Source organism: Mercenaria mercenaria, chromosome 1, assembly GCF_021730395.1.
Source record: "Mercenaria mercenaria strain notata chromosome 1, MADL_Memer_1, whole genome shotgun sequence".
NCBI classification, from domain to species: domain Eukaryota; kingdom Metazoa; phylum Mollusca; class Bivalvia; order Venerida; family Veneridae; genus Mercenaria; species Mercenaria mercenaria.
The window spans coordinates 77678153-77700414 of record NC_069361.1 but is presented as its reverse complement, the minus strand read 5'-3'; the positions used below and the strand labels follow the sequence as shown (position 1 = coordinate 77700414).

At 33.6% G+C, this 22262-nt stretch overlaps 2 protein-coding genes across 2 annotated transcripts; one reads left to right on the top strand and one right to left on the bottom strand.

The window, feature by feature from the left end:
* Positions 1-422: 422 nt before the first annotated feature.
* Positions 423-3872, bottom strand: LOC123564973 (ficolin-3-like). The gene is made up of 4 exons (XM_045358927.2): positions 3825-3872; positions 3173-3269; positions 1938-2105; positions 423-697 (listed from the first exon to the last, which is right to left on the bottom strand). Exons 1-4 carry the CDS (start codon positions 3870-3872, stop codon positions 423-425), a joined length of 588 nt encoding a protein of 195 aa, XP_045214862.2.
* Positions 3873-16767: 12895 nt separating this feature from the next.
* On the top strand, positions 16768-18855 carry LOC123564977 (uncharacterized). Its single transcript, XM_045358942.2, has 2 exons — positions 16768-16839; positions 17782-18855. The coding sequence occupies exons 1-2, from the start codon at positions 16768-16770 to the stop codon at positions 18853-18855; spliced, it is 1146 nt and encodes a 381-aa protein (XP_045214877.2).
* Positions 18856-22262: the final 3407 nt, after the last annotated feature.

The following is a 22262-nucleotide window of genomic DNA, read 5'->3' as shown; positions in this document are numbered from 1 at the left end:
TTAAATAAAAGTGCACTATGACCTGCAGATAGGTGCGTTCAACTATATTATGTTGAAGTTGGGAAATATGTTACGCTACTTTAAATTAAAGTAAACTATGACTTGCACAACTAGGTTATATCGAAGTACTCTATGGTTTATGGGGAAATGCGTTATGCTACTTTAAAAAGCTAACTATGACTTGCACAACTAACTTATATCGAGTACTCTATGGTCTATGAGGAAATACGTTACGCTACTTTAATTAAAAATAAACTATGATTTACACAACTAAGTATATCGAGTATTCTATGGACTATGGGAAAAAAACGTTATGCAACTTTAAATAAAAGTAAATTATGACTTGCACAACTAAGTTATATCGAGAACTCTATGGTCTATGGGAAAATACGTTTTCATTTGACTGTGTGCCTTTTGCCTTTTCATACACGTCTAATTAACATTCGAGATGACTTCAATGATTCTTCTTTCGCAAATCCGAAATGATAGTGACCTGTCAGTCCGTCGACCCCATCGTTACATCTTGTTTCCGGTTGACAATACTCCCCGTTAAAATTCACGTTCGAACCCAAAGAATACCACCACGCGCCGTGATGATCTACGGCATGGTTTCTTCTTTCATCTATATCCTTATCTCTGTCATAGGTTGAGAATGGCCAACCAGCAGTGTATCCAAAAGAAAATATGTCAGATATACCTGAAACATTATATAAAAGCAAACTTATTTTTTTTAATATAAACCATTGCAAAGAGTCCATAAAGTAAAAAAAGATCAAGAATATCAATCTTTGTCGCGATCAACATAGCGTTACATATTTTTTGTCCTACATACTTTTATAAAGGAGATATATAACGTTCACCAGATATGAAAAGCATATCAATTTAAGTATATGTATTAAAACGTTTTATATTCTATTGTAAACATATTTTTAATACTTTAATACAATTTCCAAATTTTTACTGATATTTGTAAGGTTTCGTGCTGTATATTTGGACTGAAAGGACGGATAAAAATACATTATGTACAGTACTTTTATCAATGAAACGATAACGCACACTTTCATTGTCTAATATAATATGAACACCTCTTTGCATTATTGTTTCTGCTACCTGACTTGACCTTTGGTCCTTAAAACCGCCCTATACTTATAAAATAAGTCACTTCTTCGTGCGAAGATTTCTTCACAAGAATAAGTCTCTACTTTGTAGTCATCATTTGTGAATCAAAAGCATGGTCAAATGAACAGCGCTCGATTGGCCCACATTTATTTGCATACGTAACAGGGTCAAATGAGATACTTATTTCTTGATCGACCCTCGTATTTCACCATACGTTGCTCATAGAATGCATCAATTATGACAAACTTTTGCTTTTCAGTAGTTGACGATTAAATATCAGGTAAAACAATGTGAATAAAAGACAAAAACAAATCTTAAATATATGATATGAACAATTGTTTAGGATTTCCATTTAAGTATGAAATAAAACCTATAAGAAGCATAGCACGCAACCAAGAAGAATATTAACATACTAGGTTTTACCGAATCTGTTCACAGGAGGTGATGAAATGTACAACATCCCTCACCTCCTCTTGCACTGGCTTTAGCGGAAATCTGTTATACACTTAATTACATTAGATAGACTCCATGATCCTGAAGGACCAGAACATTTCACAACATTGAATATGAATTTGAAAATATGAAATTTTGATCCAATATACCTTTAATCAGATAGAGACTACTTAACTACGAGTCATGACTGTCTGTCAATATTACCGTTATGCATGGGTTCTGATATTTTGACTTCCAATAATGAAACCATTTGTGTTTTTATCAGAAACGTTATGTGTTATATAAATATACTAATTACATTTAACTTCTTTGTTTAAACAAACCTGATAAAAGGGTTATGTTTAATGTCTGTTCAATGATCGTACCTGCTGATCTACGTGCTGAAGCTGTATCGATGGATAATTTATAATCTCTGCGATTTTCAAGCTTGAAGTCCTTGTATGTTTCAAAGCCCTCTTCCCCGTTTTCCCTCGTCATTTCCAGCCGAATTTCTGTTGTACCTTGGCTAGCTATCTCTTGTATGTATTTCAGTCCTAGATATAAAATATCCTTACGATTATACTTGTTTTATAGTTTACACGTGTAATTTGAGAACTTATATGAGGTCTGTAAAGAACCAGGAAATTCCAGATTAGTACAATCAAAGCGGACAATAACAACTTAACAGCTACGCCCTTCAATTTTCTATGTTGTTTAAGGATATTTTGTAATCTACCGAACTAAATTTATAATCTGAGAGCTCATTTACGATTTTGTTATTTTACAAATGATTTGCCTATTCATGTTTATCATTGGGTGTGTGCGCCTTTTGATGTGCAAACTTAACTGTTTATCTTTATATTAATTTAAACGAAGCGTTTGATACCGAAAATTGTACAAATGCAAAGTAAAACAATACATGAAGAACCAAGACTTAAAATATCCAGATTATAAAAGATGAAAATAATTGTTTAACTTTCATATTTTCATTACCTGTCACTCTAAAGGAAACAAAGATGCTAACGGGCGAAATGAGGGTTACGTATCGCGAAAATGACATAAACTTTTTCCTGGCTTGTCAATTTAGCCGCATGTAAAGCAATTATTCATGGCGTCAGTGTAAGATTATTGATGAACTAATCAAAAAGATAAGTCGGAAACGCTCTCTGTATGATAATGATTTAATAAAACATAAACATAAAAGCGGAAATGCACACAACTAATATTACATCAGGCGGAAAAACTAATTTCCATGTTATTTTTTCGACCAGAATAGATTTGTAAACTAGTTTTCAATCGCAAACAAAAAAACTTGAATGCACATACCATGTATAGGTTGAAAGCATTTTTCTATTAATATGTTACAAGAGCAAGTATCATAAGAAATATTGAATAAAACAAAGTAAAAAGACTTGTCGGACATCCAACAACTTTTAAACTACAATGGCGACACGGTATTGTACATCCTTATGAATAATTTCCAAATAAACTAAATCAAGTATGCACATTCCTTCCTCAATATTTATTATCTCTTACCATAGATGATCCTTTATAATTTTTGATGATACAAGATATATGTCGCATTTAGATTAAAGTATATTAGATAATTGATAAGACATACCTAGCCAAAATTCACCGTTTGGTGCACCAAAACCGTTTTCATATTCGGAGAAGTTTCGATAACAGACAGTTGAACCATCAAACCGGTTATGAAAGACCTGCAAATAAATGAAAAGGTAATAGATATGAAATAGACTTAATTTACAAATACTAACATTACTGTGTTTATCTGAGATTTAATGCATTTGTGCATATGCAAATGTGGTATAAGATAATTTGTAAGATGCCTTTTTACTTAAAGGTCAATGTTTAAGCAAAAATGAAATAAAATCATTTTATTTCAAAGTATTATATGATCGTCGTTGTTTCAAAGTGATTCGAAACGAATAATAACTATGTATTTTCGTACGAAATTCCATTTCAACAATTGATAACGTTTAAATGAAAAAATAGTTGAAATGAAAATATTCTAATGCGTTAAATGACTACATATGAAGACATTTACTCGTTCTGCTTACTTGATGATTGAAAATGGATCGTTTTTATAATTTTCCTAAGCCTATAATTGTTCGAGCGTGCATTGATATAAATATTTATCATGTAATCATATACACTTTGCACCATCTGCTTTTTATTGTGGTATAATGAAAACGAATAGAAATAGCAAAGATCTTATTTCCTAACCCACTTATTTTACATATAAATGGACTTACTGTCCAGCCACCACCTCCTGTGTCCATATCACAGAAGACTGTTACCATTTTCTTTGACATCCATAGACCTATTTCATATAGACCACTTGGTACTGCGCGACGACTCTCCAAAATGTGTTTGCAGTCGGCTTCTGAAATGGATGGAAACATATTTTCTGCTGTTTTTTGGCACAATGTGGTTTTCATTGAAAAATGCTGGCCGAACAAATTGCTAAATAGTATTAGTCTTTTGAATTATAAAACGGAAAAAAAACTGCTCCTTTACACTTCGACTTTTAATCCTACTTTTACGTGTCATTTTGACGTTGTGTCTTGAACCTTATTCAAACATATATATGTAACCTTTTGTATATACCGGTAGAGGATATCAAGTGAGTGTAGTTTCAGAGCTACTGAACCATTTACATACATGTATATTATGCGGGTGAGCATACAGAGGGTTCAATATATTCAGTACTGAAACCGCAAAACTTTTGTATTCTATGTCTAATTATAAGAAACAACGTAGACAAAAATAGTCCTTCACTGACTTCGATACTATAAGCAAGGAAGACAATACTCTAAATAATTCAAATATTGGCATGATGAATGATAAGTCTGAAAAACTCGATGAACTGAATTCATTTGTGTTGTTGACCGTGCAATATCGCAACGCAATAAGTGGATAAAGCACACGTATATTTGATTATGTTATTTCTGTGTCACTCGGGGCGTTGAATTCTTCATGTAAGGAAGCTATCCAGTTGGCTTACGGAAGGTTGGTGGCTCTAGCCAGGGGCCCGCTCGTAATGAAATAATGCACGGAGGGGCACCCAGGGTCTTCCTCCACCACCAAAGCTGGAAAGTCGCCATATGACCTATAATTGTGTTGGTGCGACGTTAAACCCAAAAAATATTTCTGTGTATTTTACGTTCTCATATAGAAAAATTAATTACTTTTTGGTGATTATTTGGTCAATTAGATACACAAACATATTAAATTCAAACGTAATTCATTTTCCTCGTGACATACTCCACACAAAAAAAGAATTAATGAGAAGAAAATGTCTCATAACTTGTGTCTCTACTTGCAGACACAGAAGTATTGTCGAATATGTTATATGTTACCATATAGAATGTGAGAGTCAGAACAGATAAAACGGTCAATATACTAAACCGTACCTAGCCCTTAAACAAAGAGGAAGGATTAAAAACAAACATAGCATACATTTTAGGTAATTATTTGCTTTTGAAATTTATTTAATAGTCCTTGCTTACTTCATACTCTATCTAATTATATTGAAATTAAAGTATATCAAATTTATAATACTAACCATGTTCAGATGTGTAAGACATTGAACCAGGGAGTGTTTCGTAATTGTCGGTCGGAGTCATTTGATGACCACATCCGATGCACTTGTGGAAATTCGGTTGGTAGAACATTCTCTCACACATGCTATTCAGGTAACATAGTCAGCCGCACACAACAGGATCATACACGCTGTCAATTTCAAAGATTGTTTCGTTTGGTACACACTTGTATCCGTCCGAAAGGAAATCATGGTTGTATTGTTTGAAGCTTATATCGGTAGATGAAATGAAGGTCATCACTTCGATGAAAGTCAAGACACACACAAACAATATATTCCTACTGGTGTAATCCATTACAACTAGTAGAGGTATAACTATTTAAAAGTTAGATGTCATTTCCTAAAGAATATTCTTCTCTTTATCTCAAACGACAAGAACTGCTACGAACTTTAATATGACTATGTCACTTCACTTCTGAATAAATAATGTGTATAACATGACCCTACCGTTTGATGGTTGTTCAAGCGTGTTAGCGAGTGCAAAATCACGTACAAATAAATTGTTTCCAAGGATGCTTCCTGATAAAAGCGCACAAATGTTCGACAATGAGCACGTATGACTTCTCAACTCGTTATACCAATATATTAAAAAATTGATCAAGGAAAACTACTTACTGTCTGTCAGGTAATGAAAAAAGCATTCTTTTTATATATTTGGTCCATTTGAAGTTCCTTCTTCGTTAATTTGTGTCACTTTATATACAAATTAAAGTGATAAATCTAAGTCTAGGGTTTCTATTCAGCTGAACATAAAACGTACATCTGATTGACAATGTCTGGGGATACCAGACGTATTTATTTTCATAACATGTATTTATAACATAAACTTCAAATATTAAATCAAAAAGATCAAATTTAGCTATTCAGTAAAATACATGTTATCGGAGCAATGAGACAAAGTTGGACAACAAAAACCACCATGTTATATCAGAAATGTCAAAAATACATGATATCAAATTTGGACAACAAATTCCATAATAATTACTCAGAAATTTCAAATTTTTGTTACCTCTCTCCCTCTCGATATTCAAATAACTTGTTTGCATTAATAAAACCATAAAAAATCTTCTCCGTTCAAGGCAAAGGTCTAACTTTGAGATCAAATATTTGCATAATATTTCTTGTCTAGCCTATGACTTTTGTATGAATGGCTTGAACCCGTTTTTTATGGGGATGTGGTTTACAAACTTCGTAAGATCTTGGATCATGGTAATTTTCCAACTGTATTTGGTAAAATTATAAAACGTTTTATTAAAAGAGGTTACGACCCAACTGTTTTGAGACATACCGCATGTTTAGTGTTCAACCCGTTTACAGTTGGACACTACGCTTCCCTCTTTGATTGTGTCTGACGGAAGAGGGGAGGACTCTATGATAAGCAGTTTTTAAATCCCAAGATGACTGAACTGTTTTGATATCTGTCTTCTGGCCTGTTTCGTCGGGCCCTTAAGGGGGTTTCTCTTGTTGCTCTGTGTCTTCTGCCAAGGTATTGAGTACATACGTTTTTGGGTCTTAAGGTTTGCTTTACACGAACATTTTTGTGTTTTACATGCCATGCCTTTTTGTTTCCATTACGGGTGTTAGAGATTCACCTGGAGGGGATTACTTTTATTTACACTGTCCCGTGTCTTTGGAACATGGTGGGGGTAAGAGTGAGGTTGGGTGCGCACCATAAACCGGTTTAAGCTCCCCAGTGGTGTTTTTGCCACTGACCGTTCCAATGCGGTGTCCCACTGTGTTCCTTTGTTTGTTCGTTTTGTCCTCGTGTGATGTGTGCGAGTATGTGTGTGTGTTAGTGTTTGTGTTTGTGGTGTGCGCGTCTGCGTGCTGTGGGTTTCGTTTTGGGGAGGCTGCGTTTTTGGTACGTGGCATTCCCTGTTTGATATTTGTCTTTTTTTTTTATATTGAAGTAATTTGGCAAAAACATTTACAACATCTAGGTAATGAGCTGCTTGCAAGACCTACACCCCAAGCTTAAAGGTCGAGACCTACCTTAGAGGTCATTACTTCCTTTTTCTTTTCCAGTCTTTAATTTTTCAATTTTGTATACATAGATAGGTAATTAAATAAGATGCCACAAACCTTCACCATAGCAATGGGAATGTAACATTTAATCATTTAATGATGAAATAGATATTTACAATATTTTATTTCAGTACGTACGTCCAGCATATGTGTCCTACTGTCAAAGTGCCATTACGGGACTGGTCGAAATACTTTTTCATAATAGCTTACACAATGGGCATTTCAGAAGATACCATTCATCATATTCTGACTGGCGGTTTGAAGTTAAAGAAGGTTTGTGCTAGATGGGTCCCCTATTTGTTGACACCATACCAAATTCCAAGGGTTTAGATTGCGACAAATAACTGCTGAAAAAAAAAATTAAAAATGTAATCCTGGGAAAGAAAATGTTTTGAGCCCCGCCGACGCATAAGTAACAAACAATATCTGTGTAAAGGTCAGGCAAGGCAAAAAGGACAATAAGTACCAAGACTGTTTTATTTGCAATTTCCTTCGATAGTAGTGGCGCCGTTATACAAATTTTATGCAAAGAGGGTGTAACCATTACATCAAGTTCTACAAAAACTAAAGTACTTATAGCTGTCAAAATAATCTATCAAAATAAACGCACAAGTAATGTTTGAATGCACCCGCCAGCAAATGTCAAATTGTTAGTCTTTCATAAAGCAGAAAAAGATCATTCAGGTTGAACACATACCTTTTTCTTCTGAGCTAACCTATTTCTTTGATACAGTAAATGCTCGCAGGCAAACGCTATGCCACTAAAAGTGCCCTTGGTTCTGCAATGTTTCAGCGTCTCAACAGTATACCAAGGGTACAATTTCTAACATTTAGGTCATGTATAACAATGCTCTAGAAGTATGTTTCAGCGTAGGAAGAATACTTTAATTGGATGACGTGAAAATTGTATTGATCTGATTAATAATTTAGCCATTTGAAGAAATGTCAACATTTATTGAATCAACATCATACTTACAGATTGAAAAAGAAATAGCTTTTAAAGTATACAGTCAACAAATATTTAGAAAAATGAGAAAATCATTAAGAAATGTCAGCAGAGTATGGCATTCTCGATTGAAAGTAAAACAGATACTAAAAAGGTCACTACAAAGATCATTCTAACAAAAGATAAAAAGGTTTGAGTTGAATAGTACTAACTAAAGATGAAAAGGTTTGAATTGAATAGTACTAACTAAAGATGAAAAGGTTTGAATTCTTAAGAAAAGCATTAAACATGTTTGTTTCCTTGTAGCAAAGAAGGTAATATGTCTAACATTTGAATTGCAGCGAGAGGAAGGGGGTCAAATGTGCTTCGGCAATGTGGATATTGAGGAGTGTCTTAAAGAATAAAAGTCCATATCAGCTATAGAATATGACCTGAGCCGACGATGTACAAGTTTTATTTCAAGACAAACGTGTCAAAGAAACGCATATTGGTGAAGAATACAGTAATATTGAAGGAATAAACAAAAACAAAATTGAAATGTTTTTGACAAGAATATTGTGTTTCTTTTGTAAAAAAAAATAAATCAGAAATACCATGTGTGGCATACTTACGCATCAAAAGCCTTTAGCTAGCTAATGGGTTATGTTAATTATTCAAAAACGCTTTGAAATAAGGTACTACTACAAAAGAATTTGGGAGGCCTCCGTGGCCGAGTGGTTAAGGTCGCTGACTTCAACTCACTTGCCCCTCATCGATGTGGGTTCGAGCCTCACTCGGGGCGTTGAATTCTTCATGTGAGGAAGCCATCCAGCTGGCTTACGGAAGGTTGGTGGTTCTACCCAAGTGCCCGCTCGTGATGAAATAATGCATGGAGGGGCACCTGGGGTCTTCCTCCACCATTAAAGCTGGAAAGTCGCCATATGACCTATCATGTGTCGGTGCGACGTTAAATCCAACAACAACAACAACAACAAAAGAATTTAAAATCACAATGTTGACATTTCAAAATCTGAAAGAATCGTTTACTCTCAACTCTGTTCTGTATGTTACTCATTAAGCCAACTCAAACTACGCACCATATTTCTGGTACGTTTTGTGACTTGTGTACAGCAGAACGTGTGTATAAACTAAATTAGAAGAGTAGTTTTATCTTATAGAATACATGCTTTCCAAACATAAATTCTTCAGGGTAGTACAAAAATAAATTGATGGATTTTTCTTTTTTCATTTTTACATTTAGTCGAATGTGAAGTTTAAGAAAACTAAATTACATGATGTCTTTTTTTTTTTTGATGCATGATGTCTTTCTTAATAAAATCTGTTACAAAATCCTTCGAAAGCATAGAACGCAACCAGTAATAAAATAGCAGACTCGGTTTGACCTAGTCTCTTCATGAGAGGTAAAGAAATGTGCAACACCCCCACGCCCGCTAGCACCGGCTTCTTTGAAATTCTATTATAGTAAAAATAAATTTACTCTATGATCCCAATGAACAAGAAATATGACAACACTGAGTCAAGGTACGGGTAGACTTAACACTTATTCATTTGTATATTAACAATTTGCCTTATGTTTTAGAGCAAGTTATTTCAGTAATCTTTTGTACACATGAACCCACTAAGAGGGGTAGCAAAGACATTTTCAATTTTTGAATACGTAAAAAAAGTATTGAAAAGCATCTGCATTTTTTCAAATAAAGATATCCTTACAAAAGGACATTCGGCTTACAACCATATATGAATTGCCCGACTTACCTAACCCAAACGGTGGTTTGCCCTAAGTAAAATTTAACTTATAAGTTTGTTTTGTTTATATTAAATAGCGTGACTTTTAATGATATACGGGCAGTTAGCTCAAGTTCAATCGTCGTTTTGAACTTTGTTTAGTCGTGTTTTTAAATATTTCTACTAGATTTGTCACTTCAAAAGACTTTACGTAGAAACAATAATATCCGATACTTAAGGATGTAAGGATCAATTTTTTTTTCTACCGTTAAGAATGTTTTCATACTTAGAGAGCTTGAAGAATATTAGTTTCAAAGACAAATAAGGGCAGGAAAAGCACAGGTCACCGAATTTGTTTTTATCTTATAGGACATTTTCTTCATGCACTGTTTAAGCATTTCTGAAATTAAGTAAAATAGAAAAAATGGGTGTATTCTATGAAATATATAATATCCAACTTAATGTTATAAGGATTTCAGTTCTTTAGATTACTACGAATACAAGGTGATACTATTATATAAGCATAAATTTCACTAACAAATGTCTTTCATTTCTTCATGTTGGCATAATTACCCCACCCACTTTTTTCAATGGAATTATGGGGTCACCGTGCATCTAAAAAACATTTAAAATCGGTGAATTTTGATATTTTTAGTCCTTTTTGTTTTAATTTTTATCTTCTAGATAATATAAAGTGCTATGTTGAAAACTTTTATTTCGATTGTAGCTTATCATTATATATATCATTATATATATCAGTCAGAAAAGAAAAATATCAGAACCAAACCTGATCTACTTTGATAGATATTTGAAATTAACGACCTCTACCTCATTGTACATCTTACATCAATTTTAGGCAAATTCCGGGAACATCTATTATTTCGATTCTAACCACGCCAGTATTTCGCACTTCAACACAGTGGAACTGACGAACTATATTTTGGCCCCAGAACGCTTAACAAAGACTGTCAACACAAGCAATCAACACCAATTAGCCAATGAAGATTCAGGCCCTTGAAACCCATTTTGGAACTTCATAAACCTGTGACTTGGCCTTTGAGCTCAAAATTAATAGGTGTATCTAATCCGAAATATAAATTCAATTCTTCTTTGATGTTTTTTGAGGCTCTACGTTAGCGGCATCTGAAGTAATCTGCAGGGTCTACTTTCATTTGAGATGTTGACTTCCCTTCAAGATCCCTTAGAAGGCTACATGTTTACTCCTCCATTTTTAAATGGCGAAGTTTTTAACTCAAGTCCAGTCAGCAAAAGCAGCCTGTGAAGGTTCTATGTCACATAGATGGGAAAAATGGGAGAAAATGAAAATATGACATCGCCAGGTGAAAACCACGAGAGGGGTTTGCTTGGGGTTTAAACTTGCTTTTAGTTATTATGGTAAATACTTTTTGCAATGTACATCTTTTCTGTGAAGTTTTTCTCTTAAGCAGGTTACCAGTTTCAGATTTTTAAAAAATATCTTTAAACATAAGGTAATATAAACTCCTCTTGTTATCTTTTACCGTGCACGAATGGCTGTACTATGGTTGCCAATCCGATCCCTTTGCCATGAAGTTATTTCTTTAACCCAAACGGATGAGCAAAAAAGAGGAACAGCTGGCTCTTTTTTCGTAACTTGGCCATGAATTATCTAATCATGTAGATTTGCTCAGTGTAGCAAGATCTTTTATTGCTTTATCACCTGATTTAGTTTGGTGTAAACTGTGAAAAAAAATGAAAGAGCTTGTTTAAAAACATTTTGCTAATTTGTTAATATTTGGCATTTTGAAAAATCAAATTCCATAACTCCTGTTTTATCTTTCTGATCCTGCCAAATGAATGCTGGCAACAACTGTTATCATAATGTTCATAAAGTTAAGAACACCTATGTGCTAATAAGTTGTCATTTTTGGGAAAACATGATTTATTTGCCTCTAAAGAGAAATAAATTTTAAAGTTTAGTGATTTTCACTTTATGCTCAATGTAAGTGATGGTGATACGTTTAAAACAAAATTAGAAGCAAGAAGATATTCGGTTAGAATAAATATTTTTACATCAAACTGAAGAGGAAAAATTGATGTATAATGTCATATCTGCTAAAACATTCACAAATTTCAAGAAATATTTGAAATGATCCATTGAAAATAGTTTTCCTATATAATCTATTGCTAAAAGTTATATCAATCGGGAAAGCGATATTGATTATCGGGTCACTTTCAAGGGGGACACGCTACTATGATATGCCAGTTCAAATATCTCAAAAGCTGGGAATGATTGTTCTGTATGTCTTCCAACTGTTACGTGGAGGCCATTCAAATAAACAGTTTGGTAACGTAAAAACTTTCATGTTAGTTAAGTGGTATCATGAAAATTATCTAGTTTTCTACTTAACTTTCATGTTATATAACTGGTTTTGTGAAAAATATCTAGTTTTCCACTTATTAAATGAAATCAGGTTTTGCAACAACAGGTAACATGAACACTTTCTTGTTAATAACAAGTTTCGTAAAAAAAGCTCTAGTTATCTATTTATTATCAGGTATCCTTTTATGGCACTAACAAGGAAAAATTCTTGCTAAAACAATTTTCTAGTTTTTATTGAAGTTTTCGAGTTTCTACTTGCTAGATATTTATCTTACATATCCGCCATTTGTAACGCGAAACTTTTCGTGAAAACTAACTGACTAAGTGGTGACAGAAATATGCCACCATATAGACTAGTTTATTTTTTCACGAAAAAAACCAACACTATTACTCAGAAAGTAAAAAATATCATGACAGTTTACTTTCATGAACAGTTAGCTGGTATCATAAAACTTTATCTGGTATGTTGTGGCAGTTTAAAGCACTAACTTATGGTGGCATAAAACTGCCACCACTTAATTATCAGGTTTCATGAAAACTTTCACAAAAATAATTTAGGTTTTCACGAAAAGTAAAAAAAAATCTCGAAAACAGATACTATTAAAAATTTCATGAATGCAAGATAAATATCTTAACATGAAAATTTGCTCGTTACTATGGTGGCATAAAACTGCCACCACTTAATTATCAGGTTTCATGAAAACGTCCACGAAAATAATTTAGGTTTTCACGTTCATGATGGAGGATTTCATGAAAACAGAAAATTATCACAAAGGCCACTTAAATATCTTAACACGAAATTATGCTAGTTAGTGCTTTGAACTGACACTACTTAAAAGAAAATTTTCATGTAAAGTTTCGCGAAAGCAGATAATTTTTCACAAAAGCAGGTAATTTTTCATGAAACCAGATAATTTTTCACGAAACCACAAAACATTTCAAGAAAAGTTTTAATGAAAAGTTTCGCCAAACCAGATAATTTTTCACGAAACCAGATAATTTTTCATGAAACCAGATAATTTTCAAGAAACCAGATATCTAAAAATAGATAATCTCTCATTCGGCGAGCATTACTGTTTATCTTTTGGGACAGTGTTCCTGAACCACGTTACCCCAAGACAGAAGAATCGTTCCGAATATGTTCCGTTTCTATTCTTAGTTAACTACTTTCATGAAAAGTTATTTGGGCTCATGAAAACTTTAACTGTTATGCTGTGGCAGTTTGAAGCAATAACGAGCAAATTTTCATGTTAAGATATTTATCTTGCATTCATGAAATGTTTATCTGTTTTCGTGATTTTTTTTTAATTTTCGTGAAAACCTAAAATTATTATCGTGAAAGTTTTCATGAAACCTGATAATTAAGTAGTGGCAGTTTTATGCCACCATAATGATAGCTTACATTTTTGTAGATTTTCATTTATCTCAGATTTAGTGAGGTTTTAGTCAAAAGAGGAGTTACAGCATAACTATAGACACGTTACAGCGTTAAATGAGAACAATAAAGTCAAAACATGTGTGTTTTTCTTTATACTAGCCGAAAGGTATATAGTTGATAGAACATAAAGTAAAGGTGTTTGTTTATCACAGTATCATACCTATTAAAAGGTCCAGCCTTTTCGACATCTTAGACATCTTTGATTTGTACACATTTACCTCCTGATTCATTTCCTTCAAGCCAAGATTCAGACCCCAAGGATTTGTGGCAAATTTATTGAGCTGTACCTCCAATTAGAAAGACATAGACTGGCTATCCATACAACAGGACTCGTATGTTGTAGTCCAAAGACATCGTCTGAAAGGAACTTCGTCAACATGTTCATCCATTACGAAATAAAACTGACCAACTGGTTCAAAAGCGCTTTACATACAAAGGCTGCCTGTCAGGGTGCCAGTTCATTCTCTACCAGTACAGACACAGAACGAGCTGACCAGAGCGAGAGAAAGCCTCCATAACACAGAGAGAGAAATCTTTCAGATACAGACATATCCGGCTAACTTCGCCCAGCTCTGCGAATTGACAGTCCGGATGTTTAACGTGCCTGGTATATGAAGGACCGATACACGCGAAGCCCTCTTTCCTTCGAAGAACCAGTAATGACCTCAACAAGACTATGTTATTATTATTTTATTATTATTATTATTCACTGGAGTTATTATTCTTATAACTCCATTGCACGTTTCTTTATGGTCTAGAGGAGACCCCCATCTATGCTAAGTATCATATGCAATTAACAGCTATTGCATAATCCCTGATAAGCCACAGGTAAGGTTAGAGTTATAGGGGACATTTATGTAGTAACAGATCTGGGCCTCTATGATAAAAGCTTTAGTTTTTTTTATATCTTAAAACGAGATTACGTAAGTGTTTGGTGTTGGCAAACAACACAACAATGAAAATAAGTACAAGGGACATAACTAGTCAAACACATGATAAAAGTCAATGTTCATAGTGCTTTATTTCCAAACCAAGTAGTGCTTTGTATGGTTTCAAATAGTAATTGCTAATGTGGTCTTTTTGCAAATTGGAATTCAAGAGTACGTTCAAATATGCATTTCGTGGCTGTTAGATAACCAACGAAGTAAAATAATTAGCTCTCTTTACGAGCACACGGGAACTTGTAAAACATACCATACAGACACTGAAATCTGCGATAAAGGTTCTGCATCCGCTATAGCCGGACGCTGTTTTCTGGTACAAAATTGATATTCACAGATGCAATATGACTGCTTAGCATATCTCTGAGCTAAATGAGTAAAACTTTTTTCTATAAATATGTTTTACTAGTGGTCCGTACATCAGCTTATAAAAGATCCATTGATTAACACTGCAGAGTCTAGTCATGGAAGCCCTGCATCCAGTTTTCAAGTATTCGAGTTCTACCTTCAGACAATAATTCAATTTACTGAAGTCTTTTTTTTTCATGAACAAACATTGTACATTACCTTAAAAACTTCGTTTTCCAACTTGTTTGACAATGTTTGACAATGATTTGAGTTTGATGCCCTATCAATTATGTGCCAATTTTCAAAATTAAATAATGTTATCAATATGTCAAGTAATCAGTATGTCAAGTAATCATAACTCACTGACGTTAAAGTCATTTATATGTAATTGTAATAAAAACTTCTCAAGTCACATTTGTCATGCAGGGCCTCAAAACTTTGCCCTGCATTGATTCCATGCCAATCAATATTTTCACTGACTTTTGATCATAATAGAACCTAACCAGTGGTGTGAAATTGGATAGACTGCATAGATATCTTTAACATATTTTAATTCTGTAGTTTTGTATGTCTGAACTGTTTCATCCGGAAATTAAACATCAAAGTCCTCTGCTATAGTTCTTGGCAACATGTTCGACAGTTGTTCACATCTTGTTCTTCGATCAGTACAATACGTTAATATATATAACAAGTAACTAACTATTGTAAGCAATTTGTTTATATTCACACGTTAAATATAACTGGTGCGACGCAGGGCATTTTATTTTTAGATAATCATTGACGTACGTAGGGAGTGTGTCGGTTTAAATTGAGATACCACATGCTCTACAATCATTTTAGAGTCATCTGATTACAATAGTTCCCGTGACTGGCCATTTTCAGACTTCCATTTTAGAAAGGAAAATGAATAACTTTCTGACAACTATTATTTTGGTTTTCCTCGGCTTAAGCAACGCCCACAGCTTTGAGGATAAAAGTCTAATCACTGAAAACGACATCAAAGAACATTTGGAGATGAAAGTGGATGAAATCTGTGCAAGACAAAACAATTTTGAGACAAGAGAAGATACTGAGAGAATATGAACAGAAAGGCAGAAATGAAAAATTGAAGCAACAAGATAGGATACTGAAAACGGTTAAATTCAAAATAGGTTATTAATGAACATGCGAAAATGACACTTTAAAGTTCAAGACAATATGTTGAAGGGCAACAACAGGACAAGTCAATTGAAACGTAAGACACTTGAAACTGATAGTTTAAAAATGTTTGGTTTTGACATTTGTCGTAAAATGCCTATTCCGGATTTATGCCTCATTAAAGGGTGTAATTTGCACAACACCTTTTCTGCTTTATTTATAGATGAATGAGTTTCTTTCTTCTTTTCCAGAATTAAGAAGGTCTGTTGCAGAAATGATCCTTATCGTCATCATCATCAACAACATCATCATCATCATTACTTTTTATTATCAATTCTTTTGATTATTACTATTTTTACTATATAAATATGTCTTTTGTCACACACAATACAGAAAGACTTCTTCACTGTTTATTAGGCACCTGGCCAACTTCAGGACTGGTAAAACAGATTGGACCAAAGACTTTACTTAACATTATATGGTGCAAAAAAGGGGGGCAACTTCATTACCAAGTGTTTTAGTGCAATAGACATGGAAAACCTTAAGTGTTGTATGGGGCCAGAAATTATAATTATTATTATTATTATTTTATTATTATTATAATCATCATCATCATCATCATTACTTTTTTATTATCAATTATTTTTATTACTACTATTTTACTACATTAATATGTCTTTTGCCACACACAATACAGAAAGTCTTCTGCACTGTTTATTAGGCACCTGGCCAACTTCAGGACAGGTAAAACAGATTGGACCAAATACTTTATTTAGCATTGTATGGTGCAAAAAAAGGGGGGCAACTTCATTCCCAAATGTTTTAGTGCAATAGACATGGATAACCTTTAGTGTTGTATGGGTCAAGAAATTATTATTATTATATTTTTTTCTAATCATTATTTTTTATTATTATTATTTTATCATTATCATCATCATCATCATCATTACTTTTTATTATCATTTCTTTTTATTATTACTACTTTTACTATATCCATATATTTTTTACCACACACAATACAGAAAGTCTTCTGCACTGTTTATTAGGCACCTGGCCAACTTCAGGACAGGTAAAACAGATTGAACCAAAGACTTTACTTAGCATTGTATGCTGCAAAATATTATTGTTATTATTATTATTATTATCATTATTATTATTATCATCATCATCATCATCATCATCATTATCATCATCATCATTACTTTTTATTATCAATTCTTTTTATTATTACTATTTTTACTATAATAATATCGTCGTCGGACCTAAAATCGTGACAGACTTTCATTTCGCGGCCATTTTGTTTTTATGATGCTGATCACGTGTCTCGCCCATGCGCATGCTCGACCGTGGGAAAATTTTTACTACGACGCATTGTAGCGTGACTAGCTGTCAAAGTGAAAAAAATGAGATTCAAACAAGTAAGTACCAATAAAATGTTTCATTTGTGCAAAATATTACCTTTTTCACCATTCCCAAATATTTCCTTGATAAAATTCCCATTTTCTACTCCAAAATAAGACACTGGAATATTAAAATTGCAGCCGTCTGCTTTGTTTACATTTTATGAATGGCGGTCACGTGATTTCCTTTTATGTAAAAGGCCAAGAATATTTTTATTATTGGTTTTACGTCCAAGCCTGATTAATGAATTTTGTTTTCAAAATCTCCATTTTTTTTTATTTTCAGGCTCATCCCCAGTCAATAAGAAAGAAATACAGGCTGTATTCTCCTACTGCTCTCACCAATGCCTATAAGTCCGTAAAAGAAGAAGGAATGAGTGTATTAGCTGCTTCAAAATTGTATATGGTGCCAGAAAATACTTTGAGAGTTCGTGTTCTAGAAAAGATTGATCCTGAAAATGTAGTTATGGGAAAACTTCCATTATTCAGCCAGTATGAAGAGGCAAAAATTGTAGATCATATTAAAACAATGGCAAGGTATGGCTACGGTTATACTGTCCAAGAGTGTGTAGATCTTGCATCTGATTACGCCGTACAGTTAGGTAAACGTCCAAAAGACAAACCACTCTCTACTAAATGGTTGAAGGGTCTTAGAGAAAGATGGCCTAAAATAAAAAGATTCACACCTAGAGCACTGGAACATGTCAGAGCAAAAATGGCTAAGGAAAGTGTAATTTCTGAGTACTTTGAAAACTTACAGACATGTGTTAACAAGTATGACTTGACTGATAAGCCACATTTGATCTTAAATGTGGATGAGAAGGGGGTTTCAGTGAACCACAAACCACCTGGTATTGTAGGTGGTGGTGACATTTGTCCACAAGCTGTTACTTCTGGTAAAGGCAACACGATAACTATACTTGGCTGTGGCAGTGCAAGTGGTATCGCAATACCACCATTTTTTGTTTTCCCGGGGAAGAGAATGAATCCGGATCTCATGAAAGGTTCTACCCCTGGTACATCAGGAACAGTAAGTGAGACCGGTTGGTCTAATACAGAAGTATTTCGTACATATCTTGAGATGCACTTCCTAAAGTATGTACCTGGTCGCAGTGATGAGAAGATTTTATTGATTCTAGATGGCCATCGTTCTCATGTGTCAGTAGGTCTTGTAGAGTGGGCTAAGACTCACAATATAATTCTGTTCCTCCTGCCTGCTTACACCAGTCATATCCTTCAACCGTTAGATGTGTCATGCTATGGCCCTTTTGAAAAAATGTATAATTTTCAATGCCATAAGTTCATCCGCCAAACAGCAGCTGCCATCACAAAATATAGTGTCTGTGAGATACTAGTATAGCAAGGTGTATTCAAGAGCACTTAGCGCAGAAAATTTGCAAGCCGGTTTTAATAAAACTGGAATCTATCCCCTAAATCAGTCTGCAGTTCAAAGAGAATATATGATACCAGCTCAAGTCTTTGAGAAACAATTGAACTGTGATGATGATGTAGATAGTGATGCAACTGTAGAGGGTGGAGTGTTGGTTTCAGGTGAGGAATGTGTAGCAGAGAGTGATATGTTTGAAGTAAGAGAACAAAATCTGAGGAGGGTAAAGAATGAAGTTGTATCAAAGCCCAGAAAATGTGTTAGTGCTATAGTAGCTGGTAAAGAAATTACAGATGATGCAATTTATGTCCAGTTGTCAGAACATGAAAAGGAGCAGAAGCCAAAAAGTAAGAGTAAGGTTAAGCAAACGCCTAAATCAGAAAAATCCAAGAAAAACAAAAAATCAGAAAGTCTTAAAATGCAGGTCTTGGAGCCCCAACCAGGCCCATCCCATATCAATTTGTTGCCTGAAAGTTCAGAGGATTCTGATGATGATGTTGATGATGATGATAAATGTTGTGTATGCGGTTTGTGGACACCCGTAGAACTGTCAAAGAGTGTTTCAGTCACCTTTGCCAAATGGGTTCAGTGTGATGGAATGGTTGATGGGTTTCCCTGTAAGCACTGGACAAATCTTATTTATTGTTGTGACAGAAGGGTGATCAGGAAAGGTGATAAATTCCTGTGCCCACATTGTGATAAACTGGAAGAGTAGACAAGTTAAGACAATTAAAACTGTTAAACTGTTGAAAAAGTTCTTTTTTAGAGTTAAAAAACTGTTAATTTTTTGTTGTTTGTGAAATTAAAGTTCCAGAGTGTAACTGACAAATCAATAATTAACGTTTGCTTGGCCTAGACAGTACTTTATGCTAATTACGTCACTTCCGCGAACCAAAGTTCCATATTCAAAATGGTGGACGATTGTTGACAGATATACATTTTAACCTTTTGTGATTTATTGAATGGATGACTTAACAGGATTACACATATATATTGTTGGAGAATAAATAGATTTATCAAGTAAGTAAATATTTTTGTGCATTCTCAAGTTTTAGTTCATGGTTTTGTAGTTTCTTTCTTAACATCACGATTTATGGTCCGACGAGGATATGTCTTTTGCCACACAAAAGACAGAAAGTCTTCTTCACTGTTTATTAGGCACCTGGCCAACTTCAGGACAGGTAAAACAGATTGGACCAAAGATTTTATTTAGCATTGTATGGTGCACAAAAGGGGGACAGCTTCATTCCCAAGTGTTTTGTGCAATAGACATGGAAAACCTTAATTGTTATATGCGGCCAGAAATCATTATTATTATTATTAATATTCTTATTCTTATTATTATTATTTTCATTATCATCATCATCATCATCATTACTTTTTATTATCAATTCTTTTATTATTACTATTTTAACTATATTAATATGTCTTTTGCCACACACAATACAGAAAGTCTTCTGCACTGTTTATTAGGAACATGGCCAACTTCAGGACAGGTAAAACAGATTGGACCAAAGACTTTATTTAGCATTGTATGGTGCAAAAAAGGGGGGCAACTTCATTACCAAGTGTTTTAGGGCAATAAACATGGAAAACCTTAAGTGTTGTATGGAGCCAGAAATTATTATTATTTTCATTATTATTATTATTATTATCATCATCATCATCATCGTTACTTTTTATTATCAATTATTCTTATTACTACTATTTTACTACATTAATATGTCTTTTGCCACACACAATACAGAAAGTCTTCTTCACTGTTTATTAGGCACCTGGCCAACTTCAGGACAGGTAAAACAGATTGGACCAAAGACTTTATTTAGCATTGTATGGTGCAAAAAAGGGGGGCAACTTCATTACCAAGTGTTTTAGTGCAATAGACATGGAAAACCTTAAGTGTTGTATGGGGCCAGAAATTTTTATTCTTATTATCATTATCATCATTATCATCATCATCATCGTCATCATTACTGTTTATTATCAATTCTTTTTTATTATTACTATTTTTACTTTATTAATATGTCTTTTGCCACACACAATACAGAAAGACTTCTTCACTGTTTAGAGGCACCAGGACAACTTCAGGACAGGTAAACAGATTGGACCAAAGGCTTTATTTAGCATTGTATGGTGCTAAAAAGGGGGACAACTTCATTTCCAAGTGTTTTAGTGCAATATACATGGAAAACCTTAATTGTTGTATGGGGCCAGTTATTATTATTATTATTATTATTATTAATATTCTTATTCTTATTCTTATTCTTATTATTATTATCATCATCATCATCATCATCGTTACTTTATATTATCAATTCTTTTTATTATTACTATTTTACTATATTAGTATGTATTTTGCCACATACAAGACAGAAAGTCTTCTTCACTGTTTATTAGGCACCTGGCCAACTTCATGACAGGTAAAACAGATTAGACCAAAGACTTTACTTAGCATTGTATGGTGCAAAAAAGGGGGACAACTTCATTACCAAGTGTTTTAGGGCAATAAACATGGAAAACCTTAAGTGTTGTATGGGGCCAGAAATTATTATTATTATTATTATCATTATTATTATTATTATTGTTATCATCATCATCATCATCAATTTTTATTATCAATTATTTTTATTATTAATATTTTAACAAAATTAATATGTCTTTTGCCACACACAATACAGAAAGTCTTCTTCGCTGTTTATTCGGCACCTGGCCAACTTCAGGACAGGTAAAACAGATTGGACCAAAGACTTTACTTAGCATTGTATGGTGCAAAAAGGGGGACAACTTCATTACCAAGTGTTTTAGTGCAATAGACATGGAATATTTTAAGTGTTGTATGGGGCCAGAAATTTTTATTGTTATTATTATTATTATTATCATTATTATTTTTATCATCATCATCATCATCATCATAATCATCATCATTACTTTTTATTATCAATTATTTTTATTACAACTATTTTACTACATTAATATGTCTTTTGCCACACACAATACAGAAAGTCTTCTGCACTGTTTATTAGGCACTTGGCCAACTTCAGTACAGGTAAAATAAATTGGACCAAAGACTTTACTTAGCATTGTATGGTGCAAAAAAGGGGGGCAACTTCATTACCAAGTGTTTTAGTGCAATAGACATGGAAAACCTTAAATGTTGTATGGGGACAGACATTTTTATTGTTATTATTATTATTATTATTATTATTATTATTATTATTATCATCATCATCATCATCATCATCATCATCATCATTATTACTGTTTATTATCAATTCTTTTTATTATTACCATTTTTACTATATTAATATGTCTTTTGCCACACACAATACAGAAAGACTTCTTCACTGTTTATTAGGCACACACAATGTACTACCGTGCCA

What these genes read in the sequence shown, in the direction of transcription:
- LOC123564977 (XM_045358942.2), top strand. Translation starts at nt 16,768, where the DNA reads ATGTCTTTTGCCACACACAATACAGAAAGTCTTCTGCACTGTTTATTA. An exon ending in CCTGGCCAACTTCAGGACAG is followed by an intron (nt 16,840 to 17,781) that starts GTAAAACAGATT and finishes TTTTATTTTCAG; the next exon opens with GCTCATCCCCAGTCAATAAG.
- LOC123564973 (XM_045358927.2), bottom strand. Translation starts at nt 3,872, where the DNA reads ATGGTAACAGTCTTCTGTGATATGGACACAGGAGGTGGTGGCTGGACA. An exon ending in AAACGGTGAATTTTGGCTAG is followed by an intron (nt 2,106 to 3,172) that starts GTATGTCTTATC and finishes TTTTATATCTAG; the next exon opens with GACTGAAATACATACAAGAG. An exon ending in TTCAGCACGTAGATCAGCAG is followed by an intron (nt 698 to 1,937) that starts GTACGATCATTG and finishes ATAATGTTTCAG; the next exon opens with GTATATCTGACATATTTTCT.